The 23,687-nt window shown below is 41.6% G+C and overlaps 1 protein-coding gene across 5 annotated transcripts in view; it reads right to left on the reverse strand.

The window, feature by feature from the left end:
* LOC119497035 (von Willebrand factor D and EGF domains) overlaps positions 1–23,687 on the reverse strand; it is a 47,265-nt gene that overhangs the window by 16,426 nt on the left and 7,152 nt on the right. For 2 of the 5 annotated variants that reach the window (XM_037784806.1, XM_037784807.1), the window contains 13 exons: positions 21,008–21,039; positions 17,257–17,743; positions 11,615–11,805; positions 8,675–8,906; positions 7,917–7,991; positions 6,311–6,540; positions 5,093–5,182; positions 4,111–4,258; positions 3,806–4,020; positions 3,380–3,453; positions 2,957–3,230; positions 2,171–2,367; positions 238–1,121 (listed from right to left, as the gene is read on the reverse strand). In XM_037784806.1, coding sequence (XP_037640734.1) covers positions 238–1,121; positions 2,171–2,367; positions 2,957–3,230; positions 3,380–3,453; positions 3,806–4,020; positions 4,111–4,258; positions 5,093–5,182; positions 6,311–6,540; positions 7,917–7,991; positions 8,675–8,906; positions 11,615–11,805; positions 17,257–17,332 — 2,686 coding nt within the window. In that variant the 5' untranslated portion in view covers positions 17,333–17,743; positions 21,008–21,039. Of the gene's footprint in view, positions 1–237; positions 1,122–2,170; positions 2,368–2,956; positions 3,231–3,379; positions 3,454–3,805; positions 4,021–4,110; positions 4,259–5,092; positions 5,183–6,310; positions 6,541–7,916; positions 7,992–8,674; positions 8,907–11,614; positions 11,806–17,256; positions 17,744–20,995; positions 21,040–23,687 lie in introns of all 5 variants that reach the window. The other 3 variants (XM_037784808.1, XM_037784810.1, XM_037784809.1) reach the window with 2 other exon arrangements.

Below are 23,687 nucleotides of genomic sequence, written 5' to 3' on the forward strand. Positions count from 1 at the left end.
ATGTACTGTGAGCTGTAGCTTTTGTTTTGATTTATAAAGAATTTGGGACATTTTACAGTCGAAAAATGAACTTGTCAGTGCTGGCTGGTGGACAAACTATGTAATGGAAACTAAATTCTAAATGACCTCAAACATATATTTACTGATATATCAGCAAAAAACGATTATTGACTGATCTATGGGCTTTATTAAAGACATCTCTAGTGCGTCTGTGTCAGTGTATGTGTAGTATGTTACCAGACAGCACACTGCAGTCATATGACCCAAATCCTGGGAAGCAGACACAACCCCACTCTGAGCACTGGCCGTTCCCGTTGCACAGATTGGGACACCTGAGGACAGCCAGAACATCCTGGTACTCTTCTTCTCTCCTCCTCTCCTCCGTTAGCCTCCTCTCACACTCATTTTCCAGCAGCGGTAAAGTTGCATTCAGCCACGACAGCTCATCCTTCAGCTGGAGGTCGGTAACACACATAGCCACCGCCTGGCTAATTATCGACTCTCCTAACAGGCGGCTGCAACCCAACGCTATGCTGGAGTCTGCCACAGCCTGCTTGCACTGAGTCCTAGCCTGCTGCTCGGTCAGGCCAGAAGGGGTGGGCCACGTTAGGGAAGAGTCCGGTTGAGCTGCTGCTTCGTGGTCCTCTGGGAAAAAGTAGGTGAAGCCCTCCAGATCAGACTGGCTGAGGCTTTGGTGCGGAGAGTTAGAAATGTAGCGGTGGGTCTGCCGCCTGCTTCTGCGTCGCTGGTGATGAGCTGAAGCTCCATCCCTGGAGGCTGTCGAGGAGACGCTTCTTTCACGCGTCTGAGCGTCACTACCTCGATCCTGGGTGTTTTGGCTGCTGGAGCGGCCTGGAGGCAGCGGCTGTCTGTTGTTTCCTTCACCTCTGAGTAGTTCCACCGAGCCGATGTACTCGGCCGTGACATCCAGAGTGGGGATGACGTCGGGGAGGTGCACGTTGCCGTGATGAGAGCAGGTGGAGTCGGAGGAGGTGACTGGTTGAGGTCGGGCTCTGGGAGATGTGAGGCGGGGCCCGGCCTGACAGTTACAGTACTTGCGGGGGCTCAGTGTACTCAGGTGGGATGGCACGGTGTCAAACAGGCTGTTGCCTGGAGGGAGCCTGACAGAGGAGAGGAGCAGATGTCAGTGAGAAGGAAACAGGGTTTGACAGGAGGGTCTTTGATAGAGGGCCCTGTGCTACCATAGGTGATATTGTGAATAGCAGTGAAAATTCCTAAGAAAGAAATAATAATCAAGTGACTGGAATCCAATTGACAAAGTGAACCTTGTGGCGGAAAGGATCTGGTTCACAGGTGAAGGTGCCCGGTTTGCCAGGTTGGTAATCCAGCCTTGGAGATGGTGTATACTAGAACAAAGCTTTGCAGAAGGTGCTTGGCTCCTGAGTGACTACTAAACCTGTCTAAAATTTAGGGTTGTTCTCAACCAAAGAAATCCTTAGACGACCCATACGATTTTGTCAACTAATGGATAAGTTGATTTAATCGACAGATCTGTAAAACTGATTTTCTTCACAAAGAATCACACAAAAGCACCACTTTAAATCTTGTGTTTAGCAGGGATGTACTCATAAGTTTCTTGGAAATATCATTCAGCATGAAAAAAGCATTAAAAAAAGACTAATCGACTAAAGACCGGAAAAAAAACTGATTAGTCGACTAATCATGAAGACAACAATTGATTGTTTCTGATTGGTCAACTAACAATTGACCAATCAGAGTTTATTAGGCAGGATTAAATGTCCTCTCCCTACATAGCTCGTTAGCTGCCTAGGTACATTCATGAAAAATGGCAACAAACGTGAGCCGCAGAGTGCGAAACCGTGCTACTGTCAGCCGCTGTCTGACTTCCGTTGCTCCCAAAGTAGTGTTATCATGGTAAAGATGGCCTCTGAGCGAGGCCAATGGCGCAACCACAGTTTTGCACTCAGAAGTTCACGTTCCCGCAGTCTTGTAAAGTGGGGAACGAGCGGAGGGTTATTCAATTGGTTGCAATCAGCAGCCACACCACTAGATGCCGCCAAATCCTACACACTGTCCCTTTAAATCTGCATATGCCTCTGATCAATGTAAAAAACATTAACTGCTCCTAACAACCGATACCAAAACTTTTGTGTCAACTGACATTTACGTCACTCTATAAAACACTGACCTCCATTCAGAGATAAAAGCGCGCAGATGTTCCAGTTTGGCGCCCCCTGCTGAGTGGAAGTCGTTGTCTGACTGTCCATCGTAGGTCCCACACAGGCCCTCGGTGTGGCTCCGGTCTGAACTGGGAGCTCTCAGCGTCAGACTCATTCCCCAGTCAGACACGTCTGCACGAACAAACGCTCCCGACGAGAAGGTCATCTGCCAACAGTCAAAGATTCACGACCAGCACATGAACAAAGAGAGCATCTTCAACAACAAGCAGCCAGCTACATTTTACACGAGTATGTCAAACCATACATCAAGAACACCCTTTGGTCCTTCTCAAGCATGTTTGTGATGTCTTTGAGTTTTTCTTCTCAATTCTCCTCTGACCTCAGTTTTAATGTTTCCAAGCAGTTTCAAATATTTTTGAAAATGTTCTGCAGGTAAATGGGTGGGTTGTTAAGTTGGTATTAAATTGTGTGCTGCATGAAAAACATACATTAATGTCATAACTAATTTAAATATTATTGTTTTTTCCCCCCTAAAAATACAATGATTTTTATTTGTGTATGTGTTGGTAAAGATATAATAATGTAATAATGTAAAATATACACATGCTGTCAAAATTAAGCAACATAATTAATTGAATGATATATTCATGTTGTTTGTTCTAAAAAGTTGTATTATTTAAGAACTTGAAGCTATGTGTAAAGAGTATATATATATATATAATATAGAATGTAACTAAATGAATTCAGCTGTACTGTTTATTGTTTTAGTAATCTGCAGACTCGTCCTCGCTCACCGTGACTTTGCGTCCCTGGAAGGACTCCGTGATGCGGATGCCGCTCTTGCTCAAGTCTCTGTTCTTCACAGACAGGTGAGGTTTGGTTTCACCCATCTCTCCGTTGCACATGTCAAAAGCGACGACATCACCGCCGTCCCTCACCACGAAACCGCACACACACGAGGCGACGTGCACCACGCTGCCGCACTCCCACTGACGAACGTGGACCTCAAACGGCCTCAAAATGCTCTTATAGAGAATAAAGGTGCCGACCTGGTAGTTCTCATAGTGCCTGTAAATAAACAGAGAAAAACATTGTTTTACAGATCATTAGATATGATCATATTACAGCGCTGAAAGCTATTAAATTACAATTCAATAAAGTACAGTTTATGATACATATAAATGTTTCCTGATGAGCTGAATAAGAGACTGAAGTACCTGCCATCAAATGTGATGATGTGAGGATCAGTGAAGGAGTAGCAGTAGGCTGAGGGGACATCCTTCACTGTTATCTGAAATGACAGATCAATTTAATTCATATTTAAAATAAAAATACTCAGGATACATGATTACAGTACAGGAATGTACAGTTGGTTCTCCACTACATATTTAAAAAAACAATGAGTATGATTTTACTACAAACACAATGTATAGACTGATACAAAAATAATCCCTCTCAATCATCACTTATGACCCACTAGCAGTGTGTGGGGTTGTCTGTATCTGCAATTAATCGCGATATCATATTTTAATCGATTGACAGCCCTAATAAAAATCCAAACCACATGAATTAATAAACCATCAACAATGTATCACAAAATAACAACTTTTTAAATTCTACCGGAAGCGTTTTATTCTGTTTACCTCAACCGGTTCTGGTGAGTATCCATTCCAGAGAAAGTTCTGTGTGACGATGGATTTAACGGAGATCTGAGTCGTCCTGTTGCCATCTTTGACAAAGTCAGTGACGGGGCTGAAGTGGATCAGAGCTCGGCCACAAACCCCGTCCCTGCAGGGGCCCCGGGTCAGGTCCACCACGCAGGAGGACAGAGACAGATCCGCACTCAACAAACCCTCATCTATAACACAACAAGGAATGAGGTGCGGTTTACTCGCATGACGATATAACAGAAAAATAAATGTGTCATTATCTCGCTGTAAGTCCTCACCTTTATTGCTTGTGCTGAGCTGCAGAGACAGAGTGCACTGCTCTGTAGAGGAGGAGGACTCGTCCAGACACGGGATAGGAACTGTGCTCTCAACCACCAGCTCATACAGCCTCCCATCTTCAGATACACTGCTCACCTCCGGTCTTAGCTGCACAAAACAGTTATAAAACCGATCAGCCCTTTTGTACATAGACACTTTATCACAAACACATGGCATTCAGAAGGAGAGGTTGTAGGCAAAGACATATCTCTTGGACAAAAACAAAATTACTACAGCCAGTGAAATTTTGACATCAGACAACAGGCTTGAATGACAAAATCTAAATTAGCTTTGAACAACAACCCACTGACATCCACAAACGCTGCCAATAAAGACTCTGCCATTCACAAACTCAGAGCACTTCCTGTTGCCCCCACCTTCTGTTGCTGCTCTAAAAAAGTATAATTTAACCCATTCTCCTCTATTGTTACCCCTGTTTCTTCACCATGATAACTTCCTCCAATAGGAACAAACTCCTACGCATCACACGCCTCCAAATTTATTGGCCTCTCAGACCTCAACAGCAAAGCCATTACGCACAGAGCACACACCATAGCACACGACTCCCTCAACCCATTCTTGGCACTGCTTCTATCTGGTCGTAGGTACAGATCCCTGGCCTTGAGACAGGCATGCGGCAGGAGCTGAGCTAACTGCCTCCTGGCTCTAGCTCCATACACACAGACATGAAATTGGTATATTAATCTTCTCTTATAACTATCTGAAAGAAAGAGAATTGCTGTAATTTCCAAAATGTTGAAATATTCCTTTAAATATATACGGCAAACTATATACAGTAACTTTCTTCTGCGTAAGTATACATATGCACACAGGAATATAATAAAAACCAACAGACAGGACTACACAGAAATGCAATCAAAAGTATAGAACTGCATCAAGAGCACATGCATAGTTATAAAACTTTGGATTGCTGTGATATACCATAATGCCAGCAAAGAACTCCTGACTTTCCACTGAAGCACCACGGACGTCTGGCGAGTCCAAGAAGAAACTGGAGCTGGAGCAGTAAATCTGAGAGAGAGAGAGAGAGAGAGAGAGAGAGAGAGAGAGAGAGAGAGAGAGATTTGTTTTCTTAAAAAAAAAGAAAAAAATGTGAATTGTTATGCCTACATTGTAAAGAGAGAGAGAGAGAGAGAGAAAAGGAGAGAGAGAAGGAACAGAAAGAACCACAGAGCAAATAAAAGGGAAAAATCCTGGGTATATAAAAGGTTTTATAGTTAGGGCCAGGTCACACACACGACCAGCGCACAGTAAAACAAAACGACATGTTGACAGGTTTCAATAATAGCTTCAGTCACAAAATCTTTGATTTACACAGCAAGTCTTATTTCCAGGAGAATGGGAAGTGGATTGACGTAGGAGTGCTCTACTGAAAATGTTCTGATCCATTTGTTCTTTTTTCTTACCAGATGTTCGTATGCTGGGCTGGCCTTCACTATTAGTTATTATATAATTTTCTCCCACCTGTCTAAAAACGTTCAAATATCAGAATGATTCCCTTTTGGTTCATCTGTTTTTATTTCAATTATTATTAGGGCTATTGGAATAAATTATTCCAATTTATTCCCATTCCAGTAACACCTCCTTTCATGAATAAAAGCCTGGAATGAGGTTAAGTCAGTCCTGACTGTTAGCTTTCATTAGCCTACGGTTAGTGAGACTGGTGGTGAGTCTGTGTCCGTCTGGAAAAGTAGGTTCTGTTGTGGATATTTATAGCCTCAGAGACTTAGGCGCCGATCGGTAGAGAGTGCACTGGAGGCAAAATACTTTTTTTAACAGTTATTGTCTTAAAAATTCAAATCTCCACCACTGATGTAGAAAGAACAGAGTAGAAGAGAATGGAGATCCTTTGATGCTGCTGCTGCAGTGTTTATTGATGTGTATGTGCATGCTGTGCTGGTACTCATATTTGTTCTTTTCCATCTTATTTATCAGTTTTATGTTCATTATATGTCTATTTTCCCTTAGTGTAAAGCTTGTTAATTGGATGTTGAAGAATATACTGATATATCTGTGAGGTAGTTGTTCTGTTATCTCTTAATTCTATACTCTATTTATTACCTTTCTTGTCTTTTACAATAGAAAATGGACCCTTTAGTCCACTTTTTAACAAGGAGTAGAACTCATTTTGAAACTGACCTTGTCCCCCAGACGGAGGTTGAAGCCGTCCAGCTCGATGAAGGCGGAGGTCTGGATGGTGGTCTCCTGTTTGAGCTCCTCCTTCCTGCCCTCAGGTGAGAGGCGGGACCAGGCCACCACGTAACCCAGCGAGCTGTTGGAGCTGCTCCCGAAGCTGCACTTCAGGTAGACGGCGTTTCCTGTCACCTCTGAGACGATCACTGGTGCAAATGGAGCAGGAGGCTGCTTTGCTGACAGGAGAGAGGCAGAGAGAGTGGGTAGATTAGAGGAGTCTGACATGTGTGTGTTAGATTAGGTGATATTTATCCTTTTTTTTCTCTGCATGTTGGCAGTGCAAACATCACAACAGAGGTGGAAAAGAAAGCTAATACCGCTGTAGAGCTTTTATTAAGTAATCAAGGTTGCATATTGTATAGTAAATGTACATCATTGTCTTATGTCAAGGTGAAATGAAATCTATAGTCTGCAATTTGGCTCAACATTTCATTCAACCTCCTCATACAAGGGTTTGTTCACCCACAGGCTCCCTTTTCAACCTCATCAATTGGTGCGAGTATACAGTGCAGTATATGGCCAAACATATGTGGACACCTTGACTCCATACAACCTGTACTTTCGGAGTAGCTTCTGGAGCTGTTCTTCTTGGTTTAGGCTAGGACCCTTAGTTCCAATTAAGGGAGCTCTTTGTGGCAACTGTTTTGATAGTGGCCCTGTGCACAAAGCCATGTCCATAAAGAAATGGCTTTCCCAGTTTGGTGTGGAGGAGCTGGACTGGCCTGCACAGAGCCCTGACTTCAACCCCATTCAGTTTCTTGAGGAAAGTCTTCCCAAAGGAGTGGAGGCTGTTATTAGCAACAAATTAATGCCCATGGTTTTGGAACGAGATGTTCAACTACCACATATTGGTTTACTTTATCTACTTTGTTCAGGTGTTTGTGTATTTTTTTGCCATATAATCTATATTTAATGTTGTCAGAAAAAATGAGAGCCCTAACCCAGGCGATGTACAGTAGCTTTATATAGTGTGCCAATCATAAACACATCATTTACTAACATCTGGCTGGAGACTGGTGATCATTTCCATTCCAGGTGGATTTAATGACAAAGCAAGCCCCACTCCTACATCTAAATTAACTTTGTAATGACTGACAAATGCAGTATGAGCTGTATGCAGAGGAAGGTAGCATAAGCTGAGGGACATGAATTCATGTAAGTGAGCAGTTCTAAATATTCAAATATTCAACAAACCCTTCTCTCTGAATTCAAAAGTAGAAAAGAGAGCTTGGGAATCATAGCACGCTGGATTCTATTATTTAAAACAGTGATATTTCATCTATCTCTAATTAAACCTCCCTCCTCCTTTCCACCTCTGCCAGCTTCCCAAAACCTGCCATGGCGTAATTCACGACCTGGCTGAGGGCCGTCGCCATGGAGACGGGGCCCAGCGGACGCCGGGACACATGCTCAGCTCATTAAGAGGAGCGGTGAGGGGGCCGACGGTGCATTCCTGACCGCATGGCAAGTCCCTGACCTCCTGATTGTTTCGGTCTTTGACCTAACATGAGGAGACAAGCGTACGCCATAAACACGGCTGCAGGATCCTCACTTGTACATGTTCCATCGACGTTCACCTCATCAGGGCCGCAGCTCAGCGACGCTGTGGGTGAAGTGTCCGCCATCTCTAATAAGATAGATAGGAGAGCAACAATGATACTTAATTATAAGGATTCTATTACATGGCAGAGAAGAGACTCTGTGAGTTTGTTTCTAAGATCTGATCTAGAAAATACATCCTCATATTTACATCAAGCAGACGTGAGCTGTCTCGAAGGTGTTGGCAAGCAACAATCACACTCTCCATTTGTCTGTTAGAGTCATATAACAGGAGGACACCTCAAACATAGATCAATCAACAGCTTAAAGGGCAGGTCCATCTGTGTTCTTTTCCATTTTTTTCAAATGGAAACGCCCACTCAGTCGCAAAAAGCCATGACATAGGTTACCCCATTAAGCTAATCAATAAGGTTATGAAGTCTGGTGGCTTTGAAGAGAGCTATAGAACATACATACTTCAACCAAAATTTGAATGATGATGATTAAATTATGATGATATAAAAAATAAAAAATAATTGACCCACCCTTTAACTTTCTAAATCAGTGCAAAATGTATATTAACCTGCAGGTAACAATGGCAACAAGACATCTGCATTGCGCTGTATAACCATTTAACCCTCCGAGGTGAAACAAACTCTGGACTGAACTGGCTAAACACATTCATTTGAATACAGATCTTTTATTTGTTTGGTAATTGGTCATGGTATAAGCTCGATACTGCAATCTGAAGAGCTTTCTGTTGTGACATACCCTGAGCGCAGTATGCCATGCATCCCTGTGTAGGCTGGAGCAGGTAAACATAGAAGTCTCCACAGTTGCGGACGGTGACCGGAATGCGGAACATGCAGCAGTCTTTGCTGGTGCCCGGGAAGAGTTGCCAGGCAGCGCAGGCCGTCAGCTGCCTCACCTCCAGGGGCCCCGGCAGGGACTCACCGTCAGCCAGGGACAGCCACACAGGAGCCTGAGTCCCACAGTGGTTCACCTGGATGTTTAGAAAGAGATAGAGGGGAGAACATCAGGGCACACATTCTCACTGTAGTTACTTTGCTGTACTAAGGTGAAACATCACATATTTATGAAAGATTCTGCTATTCTCAGCACCGGATAAAAATGTTTGGAATAATAAAGAGAAATAGAAATCACCTCAGGAACCTCCCCCCGTAACTAGGAACCTTTAGAGGAATTCATTGCGTTTTGACAGCAGAGACCAGGGTTTAAATTAACTTCTGGACACATTTTACCCCAAAAAAGGCCGCTAGTTGGGGGCTAGTACTTTCTGAAAGTACAGGAACTTTCGGAGTGGAGCTTGCAAGGATGACTGTCGCTGATTGGTGAAACACACAAGGAAGGGGCAATATTGCCATTGCCCCTACAATTTTGCCCCTACAATTTTTACTACATTTTTAAAATATTTGTACAGTTGATGTTGTTTTGCACATCTCGTGAGCACTGCCACTTTACATTTCACTGCACATCCTGTATGAGTACATGACAAATAAAACTCTACTATAGATTTAGGACATTTTAGTATGAGGGGAGACATTCTCTTTGTTCTATAACATTGAAAGTAAAGTTAGGCTTTCCTGTTGGCATCCCGACTCATTTTAAAACAGACAGAGAAATAGAGAGAGAAATCGCATGAGCGAGCCGAGAGGGCGAGCGGTAGAAGAGACAGATAGCGCGACATGTGCTGTGAAGACGTATTTTCTAACCATCAAACACTCAACAGATGATTTACTGTGGAGACAGATGCTCTTAGTTTCATTTTCCTCCTCTGCCTTTCATTCATTACATCCACCGTAGATCAGTAAATACTACGCAGCAGTAAATATCGTTGTAGTGAGACAAAACCCAACATTTTCTTTTTTCAACCTGTGACCATCCGCAGCCCTCGTCCCATGTCAAGTTACTTTTTCATACGTAATTTGCCTAAACTTTGCAGGTCTTTAGACCGCTATGGAAACGCAGACAACAATGGACCGAAGGAACCTTTTCATTTCTTAAAAAATAGCCCTTGGACTAAAATTACCAGGAGCTTCTTGGTGGAAACCTGGCTATATAAGTATTCACTTTTAGCTAATATAGCTAATGCTAATTTGTAACACTTATTGTCGCAGTTTATTCCCCTTTTAAAAAAAATCCTTGCTCTGAGAAATCTAGCCGTTTATCCACCATCATCATAAAGACATCGCCTTATTATGTAACACATGTTAAGAGCGATCCTCTCTTCCCTTCCTTCGCCCACTTCTGTGGATATCTATCACCCAGGGAGAGCAGCGATGCCCTGGGAGGGCAGAGGGAGGCTGACACTTCAGATGGATCCTGCAGGCTCCTCACAGCAGGACGCACGCAGGAAATGAGACACATTCCAGCTCTCCTTGCACTCTCCTTCATAAATATGTACTCACACACTGATAACTGTGTGTGTCCACATATGTATTCATACTTGCACACATGCGCATCTTATTTTTTGACACAATGACTCAGGTGGAACAGAGAGGCCACTTCAGAGTTTCTCCACACGGGGTCTCGAAAGATTTCAAAGACCGAAGTTTGTAATTAAAAAAAACTAAAGTTAACATTTGGAATATATCAACACATCCTCACCGCATGCTTCTGAAAAAAAGAAAATACAGAAGTGATTGAGGTGATAAAATGAAAATGCAGGGGTCATGAGAATTTTACGACCTTCAACTGAGGTCACAGTCGGTTAAGAAACACTGGGATGATTGAAATCTGACTTGACTGACTTGGAATTTCTTTGTGCCAACATTTGAACTGTAAATTAAAAAAAATTTCCGCAAAAGAAATTTAAAAAAAAGAGAATAAAAGAGAATTTATCCAGATTTATTTTCTTTGCAAGATGGATAAATCTCTCTCCAAACCACTGGTAAGGAAATTGTTTGCATCGTCTCAACACAAAATTTGACTTTTGCGTGCACAATGACCACATCTTTGCTGCAACTGAGGAGCTGAAGCAGCTGAAGGGTTAGAGAGGTAAACTCGTAGCTCAAAGTTTGACGGTTTGGAGTCCTTGACTAATTATCTTGAAGCCAAAGACTGATGAGGTGAAGCTACTAATGCTTGATTTATACTCCTGCAGCTGTGCGCCTTCGCATTCTGTGTGGGTGCCTCTCACGCACGCCAAGTAAATATAGTACTGATGCAGATTGCGCACAGCGTGTCATTTCTTTTTGATTTGGACGCGCGGTGAATGGCGCGTAGACACATTTTTCAGGAGGTGCATGGCGCGTCTCTGCAGCTCTCTGCGAGCTCCGCAAACCATCTCTGCGGGAACTCTGCGCAAGCTTTATCGTATAAATAAAAGATATAAATTAAGCATAACAAAGCAAAAATAGTGCTGAAGTTGCAGTGGAGCGGTCTGCAGAAGAGTAAAATATCTCTGATTCCAGCTTCTGAAATGTGAATATTTTCTGGTTTCTCTACTCTATGACAGTAATCTGAATATCTTTAAGATGTGGACAAAATTAAGACATTTTAGGACATCATCTTGGGCTTTGGGAAACACTGATTGACGTTTTTCACCATTTTCTGACATTTTATAGATCAAGCAAATAATCGTTTAATCGAGAAAATAATCGACAATGAAGCAGCCCTTAATGTTACTAAATATCCCTGCTAGTTCATATACTGTATGACAGAGATACACAACACATGTAGATCATTTACCTCCACACACTGGGTGGGCATGCTGGCCGGCTTGTCAAAGATCTGAAACTGGTACCAGCCCGGAGAGAGGGAGTGGTCGCAGATGAAGTCCTGCAGGGCCGACTGCTGCAGCCAGCTGGAGCTGAAGGTGGTGCTGCGGTAGGGGTCCTGGAGGATGGAGTGGCCGCCCGGCGCACACTCTGGAGGGAGCTCTGCAAGTCCAGCCAGAGAGACAACATGAGCACTGGATGGACACCAAGACTGTCAACACCGATGATCAAATGTATGGAAGGCTTTCTGCAGGACAAATAGTGAATTGTGGACATCCTCCGTCCAGCTGCTCTGTATTCAAGATAAACATTTCAAATTGAATTTCAAAGCTGGTAAAAAGGTCTGGTGCTGCTCTGAGGTTTGCACACAGACCGTGAAATGCACTGACATGACAGAGAGAGCTTGATTTGATCATTTAGGCTATGAATACATTTACTGATGACTACAATGATTTTGCACAGACAAAACTGACCTGTTGGATTAAAAACAACCAGCTACCACATCACTAGCAAATACTAAGAAGACATGAAAATATGAAAAATGTGTAACTCATTTCAGGAATATTTCACAGTGATAATAAAAACTTTGTATAAATACCAGCAATGAAAAAAACAATTTATGTACGAAGTATATACTGTATATAAACATTATAAGTATTACATATTATCTATAAATTATTGACACACCAACATTTCAGCCTTGATCATGGTGTCTGATGGATACCTACTTCATGCAGATGTCATCATACACAATGATGAAGATATAACAGTAGAGTTACTCCAGAAATAGAGCTCCATATTGCTCTCGGTTTTACTTTAAAACCATCATCAGGAGCAGGTAGAGGTGTCAGGAAACAGCTGATTCAGGGGAGCTCTCTTGCATTAATTAGACTGATTTAAGTTTGACACCAATGCTCTCATCTCCATATAAACAACTTGAGTTCCTTAGAAGCCTTTAAACCACTGTTCAAACATGTAGGACGTTCCAGTATTTACTGTGTTTTTGTCCATCTTCCTAAAATGACATAATACCATATGTGGGTAAAAATGCAAGTTCTTATGAAGATACAGGTTATTGACCATGGATAGATTATTTAATGGGCCTACTGTGTTATTATGAATCCCGCTGCTTTTTTTTGGCAAGACCCGCCCTGCGTAGCATTCAAGCGCTAGGATTGGCCATGCATCAATGCTCGCCATGGTATCGGTAGCCCGATGTGTTCAGGTCCTATGCCCTGACCAATGGGCTATCCTAACCAGTCGAGGTCAATGCCTAACCTCAACCAATCGTCTCTGCCTCAACTACTTACGCAGGGCAGGTCTTGCCAAGAAATGCAGCGGGATTCAATTATGCGGGTCTTCCAGGCATAAGCCCAGATGCCCCTCAGGCCAGAGCCTTTGTTGACTGTCACTGTCAAATATATGGATGCCTCAAGCCAAGCTAGGATCAGGGCTGGCCTGTGCACGGGGATCCATTTTTCGTTCACACCGGTGACAGTGAAGTAAACAAAGGAAAAAAGCATGATGAAATTTGCTGCTAAAGTTCATCTGGCCAGAGGAGAGATTTCACCTACTTCAGTGATCCCTAAGGCACAATGAGTAGGACTTTCCTTAAAAAAAAAAAAAAAAAAGTATGGACTGATACAAAAATAATCCCTCTCAAACATCACTGATGACCCACTGGAAGTTTGTGGTGGTGTCCGTATCTGCAGAGATATTCTGCCTGTATTTTCTCATTTATTTATTTTGCTATATTTGGGACATTTCAAAGCATCAACCTCTATAAAAGCATAGCGAGGTGTCAGACCGCTACGAAAATGGTGGGCACGGCGGCAAAAATATAGCGAGGCGAAACGCCAAGTGGACAAAGCTCGTTCCGAAACGAGAGTGAATCTGGGGTTGGCTTTCAAGCGTTCGCAAACCGCAACCAACCAATCCTACTCTCGCAAGAGGTACGGAAGTATAAAGAACAACTTTATTGTGAGACCAATGAGGGTCATCCATGGTCTTCGTCAGGGAGTTTTGGCCTCTTTTAAGTCCATCTGGCCAACCAGAAGATGTTACTGCCTCATGAAAACCCTCATCGCATGTGAAGTTCAAGAAAGTTGTGATGATGTTCCTCCACAAAAATGACTGCCACCATTTCCTGCCTTGAGCCTCCTCTTGAGTCAACGTTCAATACAACAGTTTCTTAAAGAAATTATATTTTACGTGATGGAAAACCTGGAGCAGGTCCAGGAAAGGTCAGTCTGGATGACAACAGGTAGGCTCCTTTTACAGAGACAACAGCCTGATAGGAAAGAGTGATAACTGTTCTTTCATAAGACAAAATCATGATGGCACAAAATAGTGAATACATGGATGTGACCATAGAAGTTAAAACATAACCATAAAGCATACGGCAAGGATTGGAAATTAACTTTTTTGTCCACCAGCCACTCAATAGATTACCATTGTTTTCTTGGCTGGTGAGTGAAGCAAATCTAGCAGCCACTTGCATATTTTACCAGCATTTGGTTGGTGGCTGGTGGCTGGTGCTAATTACCATCCCTGCATACCACCACAAAAGTGAGAGCAGAGGGAAACAAAAAGATCCAAGCTGTAACCAAGAAGTACCGGCCAGCTTCTTTGCACGACAGCAAAGTTTTCTGTCCCTGACCTGAGAGGTCAAGTGAAAGGTGATAGCCTGACTGAGTCTGCCACAGCGGTGACAGGCAGACGAGTCGCCCGAAGGAGACGACAGGAGCTGTCAAAGCTGCCAACAGACATCCTTCATTCTCAACACCTGGTCGCTTCAGTCCTGATCTACATATTAGACGTCATAGACAGGTATGTAATCTGCAGTTTACAGATTTTAACTACAACAAATGAACCCCCACATCTTCTCTCTGGCCTATAAACTATCACAATGACCAGACCCTTGAAACACCAGCACGAGGAAAACAGTTTCAGCAAAGTACCTCTCCGATGAATACCTGAGCTGGAGCCAAACGCATTATTATTAATGGGTCTTCCCAGCAGGATGTGACTGCTGATGTTTAAGATATGGTTCCACAAGAGTTGTAACATAAAGGGAGGAAGTACTTGGTATTCATCATTGTGGTAAAGAGCTTATTCTTATTCTTTTGCTTATGATAAGCATGTTAAGAAAACACGTACTCGTCAGTTTGAGGTCAAATGTGAATTTAAAGCAGGGGGGAAACTATTTCTTTGAATCATTCCAAAGTAAATCCTCAGTGTGGTTCATAAAAAAAATAAAATCCAAATGAAAGACATCCTCTTTGCATTAAAACTTTGATGGAGTGGAAGGAAGTCCTAAAACTGCTACAGAGAGAGGAGAGGTCAGCGGGTTAAAGGTTAAAGGAGGACTCTTAAACACACAGTTTGAGTGCTTTGTAATCACTAGAACAGCCAATAAAATAAAAAAAAACATCTTTCAAACTTTTACCAAGTAACATGTCAAGGAAACCTCTGGATATGACACTGCAGTGTTTTGTTGTGACCACATTTCCATGTGTGAAACTGAGAATGGACAGAGTCTACAAGAATGAGTAAAAGAGGATCAAGACGTTACGATGAATTCTCATTGACGGGGCTGAATTCACCTGTTAGGGGCCCTGGGGAAGTTGAGATTGGGATGTCATCTTCCTACATAGCTACTGTAGCTGCCGAGCTACATTCATGAAATATAGCAACAGAAGAACGGCGACAAGTGTAGATGAGACTGATGCAGCTGCACGCACTGTTGTGAGTCAACTTACAGGAAATCAACATATTAATGGATGAGAAAAATGTTAAAATCACTGCTCATAGCAACCGTTAATACAGCTTCTGTGTCAATCGAAAATGTTAAGGTGGCGATACACCAAATCTGTTGACGTATATGAAGTCGACGGATCCTTTTCTTTTTCTATGGAGAGCAGGAGATCCAGCCACGCGTTGCATGATGGATACGGCTCTGCGAGTTGATATACCATTCACTGTATCTGAATTTGCATGATCATGACTCAACCTCAGTGTTGAGCAAATGATGTCCGTCAATCGCAAGGCAGCAGGCTCATGAAACAGTCAAACTAGGCAATGCTGATCAAATATGAATCAATATGATGTTACTGCATTGTCTATTTCTTGCCTCAAATGTTTTCATAAATATATTTTAGTGTATTGTTTAGCTGTAAAATTAGAAAGTTTGTGACAAGCCACCCACAGGCGCAGTTTGCACATCGGCCGGAGCAAACAAACTCCAATCAAACCTTCAAACAGTGCTGTCCAAATATGAAGATTCTGTTACTGTAATGCCTATTTCTCTTCTCAAATGTTTTCAAAAACATATTTTAGTGTACTGTTTAGCTGTAAAATTAGAAAGTTGCCATGCTGAAAATAGTCAAGCGAAAACCAAGCACCGCCCACCAGCCCGGAGCAAACCGAACCGTTTTGGGTTCCACCATGTCTTTCCATTTGTTGGCCGGATTTGGTGTATCTCCACCGTTAGCGGGACATAAAAGTCGCTTGCTAATAATGACTGGTTAAGGTAAAACAAAACAAAACTAGAAGGGCTTTCGGAGAGTGCAGACCTACGGCAATGCTGTTTCCATCAGTGAAAATTAATGCGTGTATCCACCCTGTGATTCGGAATGTGCTCCAAAGTTGAATGTGTTATTCCTTGGCCCATGCTACACACTTCCACCAAGTTTCATGAAAATTGGAGCAGCAGTTTTTTCCGTAATCCTGCTGACAAACAGACAACAAACCAAACATAAAACATGACCTCCATGGCAGAGGTGATAACCCTCTCTCCCAACAAGGGATCTGCTAACATGAACACAACGTCAAGCTGAATGAATGAAGTGAAAGAAAATGGTAATTAGCTGAAGAAGGCTTGGCTTTTCTCAGAGTTTGTGATGGTTTCTGATGTTTAAGATATGGTTGCACAAGAGTTGTAACATAAAGGGAGGAAGTACTTGGTATTCATCAGCCTGTGGTAAAGAGCTGTTGGAAACATCATTCTTTTGCTTATGATAAGCATGTTAAGAAAACTCGTACTCGTCAGTTTGAGGTCAAATGTGAATTTAAAGTCTGACTGAGTCTGCCACAGCGGTGACAGGCAGACGAGTCGCCCGAAGGAGACGACAGGAGCTGTCAAAGCTGCCAATAGACATCCTTCATTCTCAACACCTGGTGGCTTCAGTCCTGATCAGCTTGGACAGGAACTCTGACATCATGTCTGCCTGTCCTGAGAGAGAGAGCCAACAACCCATGTGGGTGAAAAAACTGAGACCTGCTTCGTCTCTGTTTTCCATGACAGCACAAATACATCAAGCTCTGACCATGAGACTTGGAGGTATGTGGCCTTGGATGACAGTTACATGATGGATGAGAAGGTGTCAGCTTCAAAAAACTATACCAGAGGAATCTGCAGACCTGGAGCTCTTTGGTGTATTATATTTGAATTTTAATCCCATTTGTGGTTTGTAAATTATTTTTCTTACTGAGGAAAAAGGCAGAGAATAGTTTAACATGATGTTTGTCCATTACATTAGTGAAAACAGCTCTTGTACCGCATGAAAACAGTCAAACTCAGATGTGTGTATCACTCAGAGGGGGTGATCTTACCTGTTTGAGCGTGCATTACGTTAGGAAGTAAAAACACAACGCACGGAAGAAGTTTCAAAACGGTTTCAAGTCTCATCGTCCTGCAGCGTCCTGCGCGCTACTTTACAACCAAACAGCACTGGCACCGTTTTTACCGAAAATCCTCTCTCTCTCCGTCTGCAACAGGAGCAACAGGAGCAACAGGAGCGCAGTAAGTCGTTTCCGTTAAAAGCAAGAGAAGCTGGGGGATGAACTCCGGAGGTATAGTCGCGGTGTGTTGAAGCCTCTCTGTGTTGAGAGTGATCGGAGTGATCGGAGCGGCTGTCGGCTGATCCGAGACGCCGGACTGCAGCAGCGGCTGACCACAGACTGCTGCCTGCAGTGTGTTAGGAGGAGCATCAGCGGTACACCTTCTCATGACCCAGCACACCTCTTCCACACACACATCTGCACACATCTGCCACTGAGCTGCACGAGTAGCACCACGAGGAAACACTTGGCTCCTATTCTGAAAGATCAGGGCTGCAATTAACAATTATTTACGTAATCGATTATTGTTCAATCTCTAAAACATCAGAACATAGTGAAAAATGAACATAACATGTCCCCAGAGGCACTGGTGGAGTTTAACTAGTACATTTACTCAAGTACTGTACTTAAGTACAATTTTGAGGTACTTTACTTGAGTATTTACATTTTATGCTACTATATACTTCTACTCCCTTACAGTTCTGAGAGAAATATGGTAAAAATAAAATGCACATATATATATATATATATATATATCCAGTAAGCCAGGTATCAAAAGATGGCTTCACATTGACGAACTACAACATTAAAATGCTCTTACATGTATGATAACAACAGAATATTATAATATTCTATAATAATATAACACTTTGAATGGAGCCATCCTGCATAATGAGTACTTTTACTTTTGATTATTTACTTAATATCTAAGTAACATTTTGAATTCAAGACTTTTACTGGTAATGGAGTATTTTTAGACTATGGTATTTCTTGATCTGAGTACTTCTTCCACCACTGCTCAGAGCCCAAGGTGATGTCTTCAAATAGCTTTCTGTGTTGACATTGGTGATTTTGTTTGCTTTCATACTTGGTTATGTAACAGGAAAACTAATTATTTTACGCTAAAGCCATATGTATTAAACAATATAGGGCTGCAACTAACGATTAAGATAAATCTGCCAATTCTTTTCACTATTAACTGAGGAAATGTTTGATCAACAAAATGTCACAAAAAACTGAGTGAAAAACAATTTCCCAAAGTGTCTTCAAATTGCTTGTTTTGTCCAACCAAAGGTCCAATTTGCTTTGCTCTTATTACTCAAACAATTCTTTGATTATCAAATTAGCTGACGAACAATTTTCCGTCGATTGACTAATGGAATAATCAGCTATCGTTGCAGCTCTAAACAATAGGGTACTAAACAACAACAAAGCAAATGTGAGGACTTACCATAATACCAATAAAAAAAGCCTAAAATTGAATAAGTCAATCAGACAAAAACATAAACAATACTTAAATTCTGGCCATTCAAAATTTCTGTGAAATCAGGTTTTGACATACTAATCAAAAATGTACTTTTGACTATCAGGATGTTTATAGGAAAAGGTGAAAGGTCAATATGCATCTACAGTAAAACTACTAAACTGCAAAGCTCAAACTTTACATCATAATATCCTATATGCAGAGAGATGAACCAGGGAGAAGCATCATAAACCTAAACTACTTTTTTTCTGTAGGCTTCTGTTTTCTGTATCTCTTTACTATCCAAACATTACACATTTGACACAACTTCATTCATCTAATTACTGTGGGCGCTCTGTTACTCAGAGCAAATTAAAATCAATTATCTGAATGGAGTTAAGCTTGTAAATCCATCTGCATGTTGTAATGGTTTCTGTTTTTTCCATTTCTAAAGGGGTAAAAAGCAGACTGATGCTCTAATCATTCACCAGCCAGTTATATTTTATAAGTCAACACTCCAAACCACTAAAACAGATGGCCCACATGCTACACTTTTCATGGAAACGGCTTCAGCCAAAGAGTGGAATTTTGGATAAGCCAGATAGTCAGGTCCTTTCCAAACTGCTAGTTTCCATTCTCACGCTTTAACAGCAGCCGTGCTACTCACAGATAAAGTTTCACTGGCGGGAGCTGAGGAGCTGGAGCTGATTGTTCTGTCAACGACCTGAAAATGATCTCTTCAGAAGAGGAGATAAGAGCCAGAGAAAGTGATGGCTCAATTTGTATTGTAAAGTTTCTTTTAATTCTGGAGGTATTTTGAAAAAAGTTATGCTTTTTTATGCAGTGTCTGGTTCACTCAGGGATGTTAGATGAAGAGTAGAAAAAGCAGGAAATAAAATGTATTATTTTGAAGTCAGTTATATGCTAAAATGACGAGAGCTACAAAGATAGATGAGATGCTGCAATTCTCCCATGCAGTCTTCAAATTATTCAGATTTTATTTCTAATGTTTTGTACCGTACAACAATTTAGGGCTATATTTTCAATATTAATTCATCCGCCAATTATTTTCTCAATGAATTGATTAGTCGTTTTGTCTATGTAAAAATGTTAAAAAAAATAATGAAAAATGCCCATCACAGTTTCCCAGAGCTCAAGATGACATCTTCAAATGTCGAGTTTTGTCCTAAACCCAAAGTTATTCAATTTGCAATGATATAAAACAAAAAAAAAGAGCAGGAAATACTCCCATTTTAGACCAGCAAATGTTTGGCATTTTTTTCTTGTAAAGTCACTCAAATGATAAATCATTTATTAACATAGCTGCTGATTAGTTTTCTGTTGATTCACTGATTCGCTGATCAAGTCGATTTTGCTTATTCAATCGGGGAAATGAACAAATAAAGTAATTTCTTTAACAAGTATGGTCATTTTTTCAAACTCAGACTGATGATTTAGCTATGTATCAGCACTATAAAGTGGACTGTTTAAGGAAACCGTGAAGTTCCAATAAAGTCAGTAAGACAATATTCTGTGATTAACGACGAATAGAGCTTTGGATAATTATTTCTGCAGGTCTAGAGAGAACCAATGGGAAGCTGACAGCTGTGCAGGTCGTAGACCGTCTTCTCCCAGTGCAACACGGAGGTGCCTGACTGTCTTGGTGAGACGCCCGTCTGTTGGACTCCCATGCGGAGGAGGTATATAACCCCTCCCTCATAAATCTCCTGGACCATCGACCTGCTCAGAGCCTGGTATAGCCATCAGGTAGAAACCCACTCTCTTCCTGTCTGCTCTTACACAACCAGCAATTAAATCTCAATCGGCCTCCCGGATGGAAAACATCTACATCAAGTGACCGTATAAACAGTACATGACATATATGAGTTTGTAGCCTTCAAGTTACATCGAGGGAGAAGTAGTAAATAAATGTGGATAATTGCCTCGTTTGATACTTTAAACTAGACACATGAGCTCATTTTGTGCAATTTTCTCTCATTATAATCAGTTGTGCAGACGTGGGAGAAATGGCAGCACTGCAGTGTCCCCTAGGAAATGTGATATGAGCTAAATGATGCAGGAAATGCAAACTGTATATAATTACCTTAACCTCCACCACTGACAGGAAAACTGATTGTGCAACTTAAAAGACTTCAAGTGCACACAAGCAGCAGAGAAACACAGGAAAGTGATTCAAGCCCAGATAAATCAGCCCTAAACCAAAGGTCCAAAACCACCACATTCTTAAAAGTCTAAACAAGAACACACTTTTCCAGTTACCTCTTCCTTGCTGTTGTTTCTCGCTCCATCACCTGCATGACAAAAAAAAAGAAAAACATAAGTTGAAATGAATAATTCAGCACAAGTCTCTGATTTACAGCCCACCTGAGGCTACTGGTGTTCAGTAAAGGGTGAAAGTGCTTTTTGTTAGGTCCTAAGCTCTTTGTTGGACCCCTGTGGAGAAGATTTGGACAACAACATGTAATCACTCCTCAGCCTGTGTCTTGGCTAACACGTGCATGATGTTTTGGCAACAACAGTGGTGGAAGAAGTGCTGAAAGCGGAAGTAAAGGTTGATGTAAATCATTCAGGTGGTATGTTGGAGAAAGTTGAACCCATATCACTGTGATTTGGGTTCAACTTTCTCCAGACAACAACGTAAATCCCCAGAAGTGACGATTCCACAGTTGGAAAAAGTAAACAAATATTAGTAAATGGAACCTGAGCATCAGAAGTAAAATTACTCATTGTGAAGAAGAACAGAGTACATTTGGTTGTTTGGATAAAAGCCTTGAATCTCTGGTTTGGCTTAGTTTTACATTTTCAACTTTTAGATCATCTGATGGTGGAAATAAATAGACAACAAACTCTGAACATGCTTCTGATTGATTACATCTGTAAAATAATGTATGTTTAAAATGTATTTGGTATATGGTGATTATTTCTTGTGTGAAATGCAATTATTCAATAATGTGTAATTTAGCTTTGGCAATAATGTAACCTTAACATTCATGCCAATAAAGCTTATTTGAATTTGACTCAAAGAAAAGAAAGGATGAAAGATGGGACAAAGTAACTTGAGCTGTCAGATGTCAGACTTGAGATGATGGACGAGTATAAAGTCTATCCAAATGGAAATACCTAAGTAAAGTAACAGTACTTCAGTATTTTAGTACTGTTAAATGTACTTAAATGTATTTTCCACCTGTGGAGAGCACATAACACGCGAGAACTGCTGAGTGTGGGTTTGTTTTGCTGCAGAAGGAACTGCTTTGTGTTTAGTTACTGTAGAGGACAAATGTGACCTCAGAGCAGCTGGGTCATGACACAAGCTATTCCTGCCTCAACCCCCGACATCCAGCCTCCCATCATCACATACCCTAACCCAGACACTGTCTATACAGTCTCTGATCCAGTGACAAGCTAAATGCCCAAATCCTATCAGAGTTAACTGTTTACTGTAACAGTCATAAAAGAAGTTAAATGTGAGTTTACCATGAGAAACAGAAAACTAAAACAGAAAGTAAAACAGTGATGATGTGTCAAACCTTTTTAACAGGCATAGTAGAGTATGAAGAGAACAAAAACGGTTTAACTGCTTTGACTTTGGCTGAAAACAGCGTGTTCACGTACGACCCTATCGCTCATAATAACAAGCTGATTATGAAAAGGAGTTTTCTGTGCCTTTAAATTCTGTCAAAAGTAGTGTTTTCAACAAATTGGACGACATTTTAAATTTAAATTTCAACCAAAACTAGATGTACTGTATGAGGACTTGTGCCTTTTGTCTTTTCATAATGTTTACATTGATGCTTTTCAGGTTTTGGGACTATTTCCTGTTCTAGGCACTGTGATTTCCTACTCTCTGGAAATGGGGAATCACTTGAAAGTTCAATTGGAAGTTAAGAGAAAAGCTGCACTGTAAAAGCACCTTCTAATGTCAATACATGATAAAATGACACATCAAAATGCCAAATGTAAGACTGTGATTTATCCACATTCATGGCATTTCCTGATTTATCACATTTCATTGTTTCACAGTATACATTCTGCTCTGTCTGAGCCGAAATGAAAGCAAAGAGGAAAAGGAAGGAAGGAAGGAAGATCCTCTGATCTGCTGGGATGGGCAGCGATGGCAGAAACCAAAAATCCGCTCTCCTCAGTGACGGTGCTCAAACAACAGTAAAAGCAGATGGAGGACCTGACACACAGTCAGCCGGAAGGAGGAGCTGAGCCTCAGCTCAGACTTAGATAATCTGTTTCAGCTTGTTTCTATTTCCTTCAACAGTTATGTAGCCATAATTTACAACTTCTGTGTGTTACAGCGTGATTTATCTGCGTTACCTTTTCTCCCAGTGTTCAAACAACAATGCAATTAGGCTCCAAACAAGTTGTCACAGTGACATAGAGACATCTCTGAGGCCACTGAAAGGCAGGGGCAAAAGCAGCATCTCGGGGCTGTCGCGTCTGACAAAAGACTCCTGTAATTGTTTCGGCCGAGCCACTGACTGCACAGTGGCTGTAAATGTTTTTCAGACACAGAGCTGAGGGGCCAGATGTCGAGAGGAGCCTCTGACGGTGGCAGCTCCTGGTTTAACAGGGGCGGCTAGGTCAGCTCCTTCACAGGCGCTGTTTGGTCTCAGCTCGGGTTTCCTGTTGCCTTTGCCCCCTTGTGTCAGCTGTCCGAGTCGGTACAAACAAAGTGACTGCTGCAGCAACTGTCTACATAAGGGAGCCCCTCTGCTCACTGTCTGGCTCCTGTAAATCACAACTATGACCTCTGATGTAACTGTTTTTTCTTCTATAATGACCTCTTATATAACAATACAGAGACTAAGAGAGACCAAGTTAGGATTCTTGTAATACGTTGTTATAACTTATGTAACAAAAATGTATGAGTAAGAAAAATATTAGCGACTCAGACTCAGTACTTCCTGTTTACAGCAATCAACAACTTGTG

The sequence above is a fragment of the Sebastes umbrosus genome, chromosome 11 (genome assembly GCF_015220745.1).
Source record: "Sebastes umbrosus isolate fSebUmb1 chromosome 11, fSebUmb1.pri, whole genome shotgun sequence".
NCBI lineage: Eukaryota > Metazoa > Chordata > Actinopteri > Perciformes > Sebastidae > Sebastes > Sebastes umbrosus.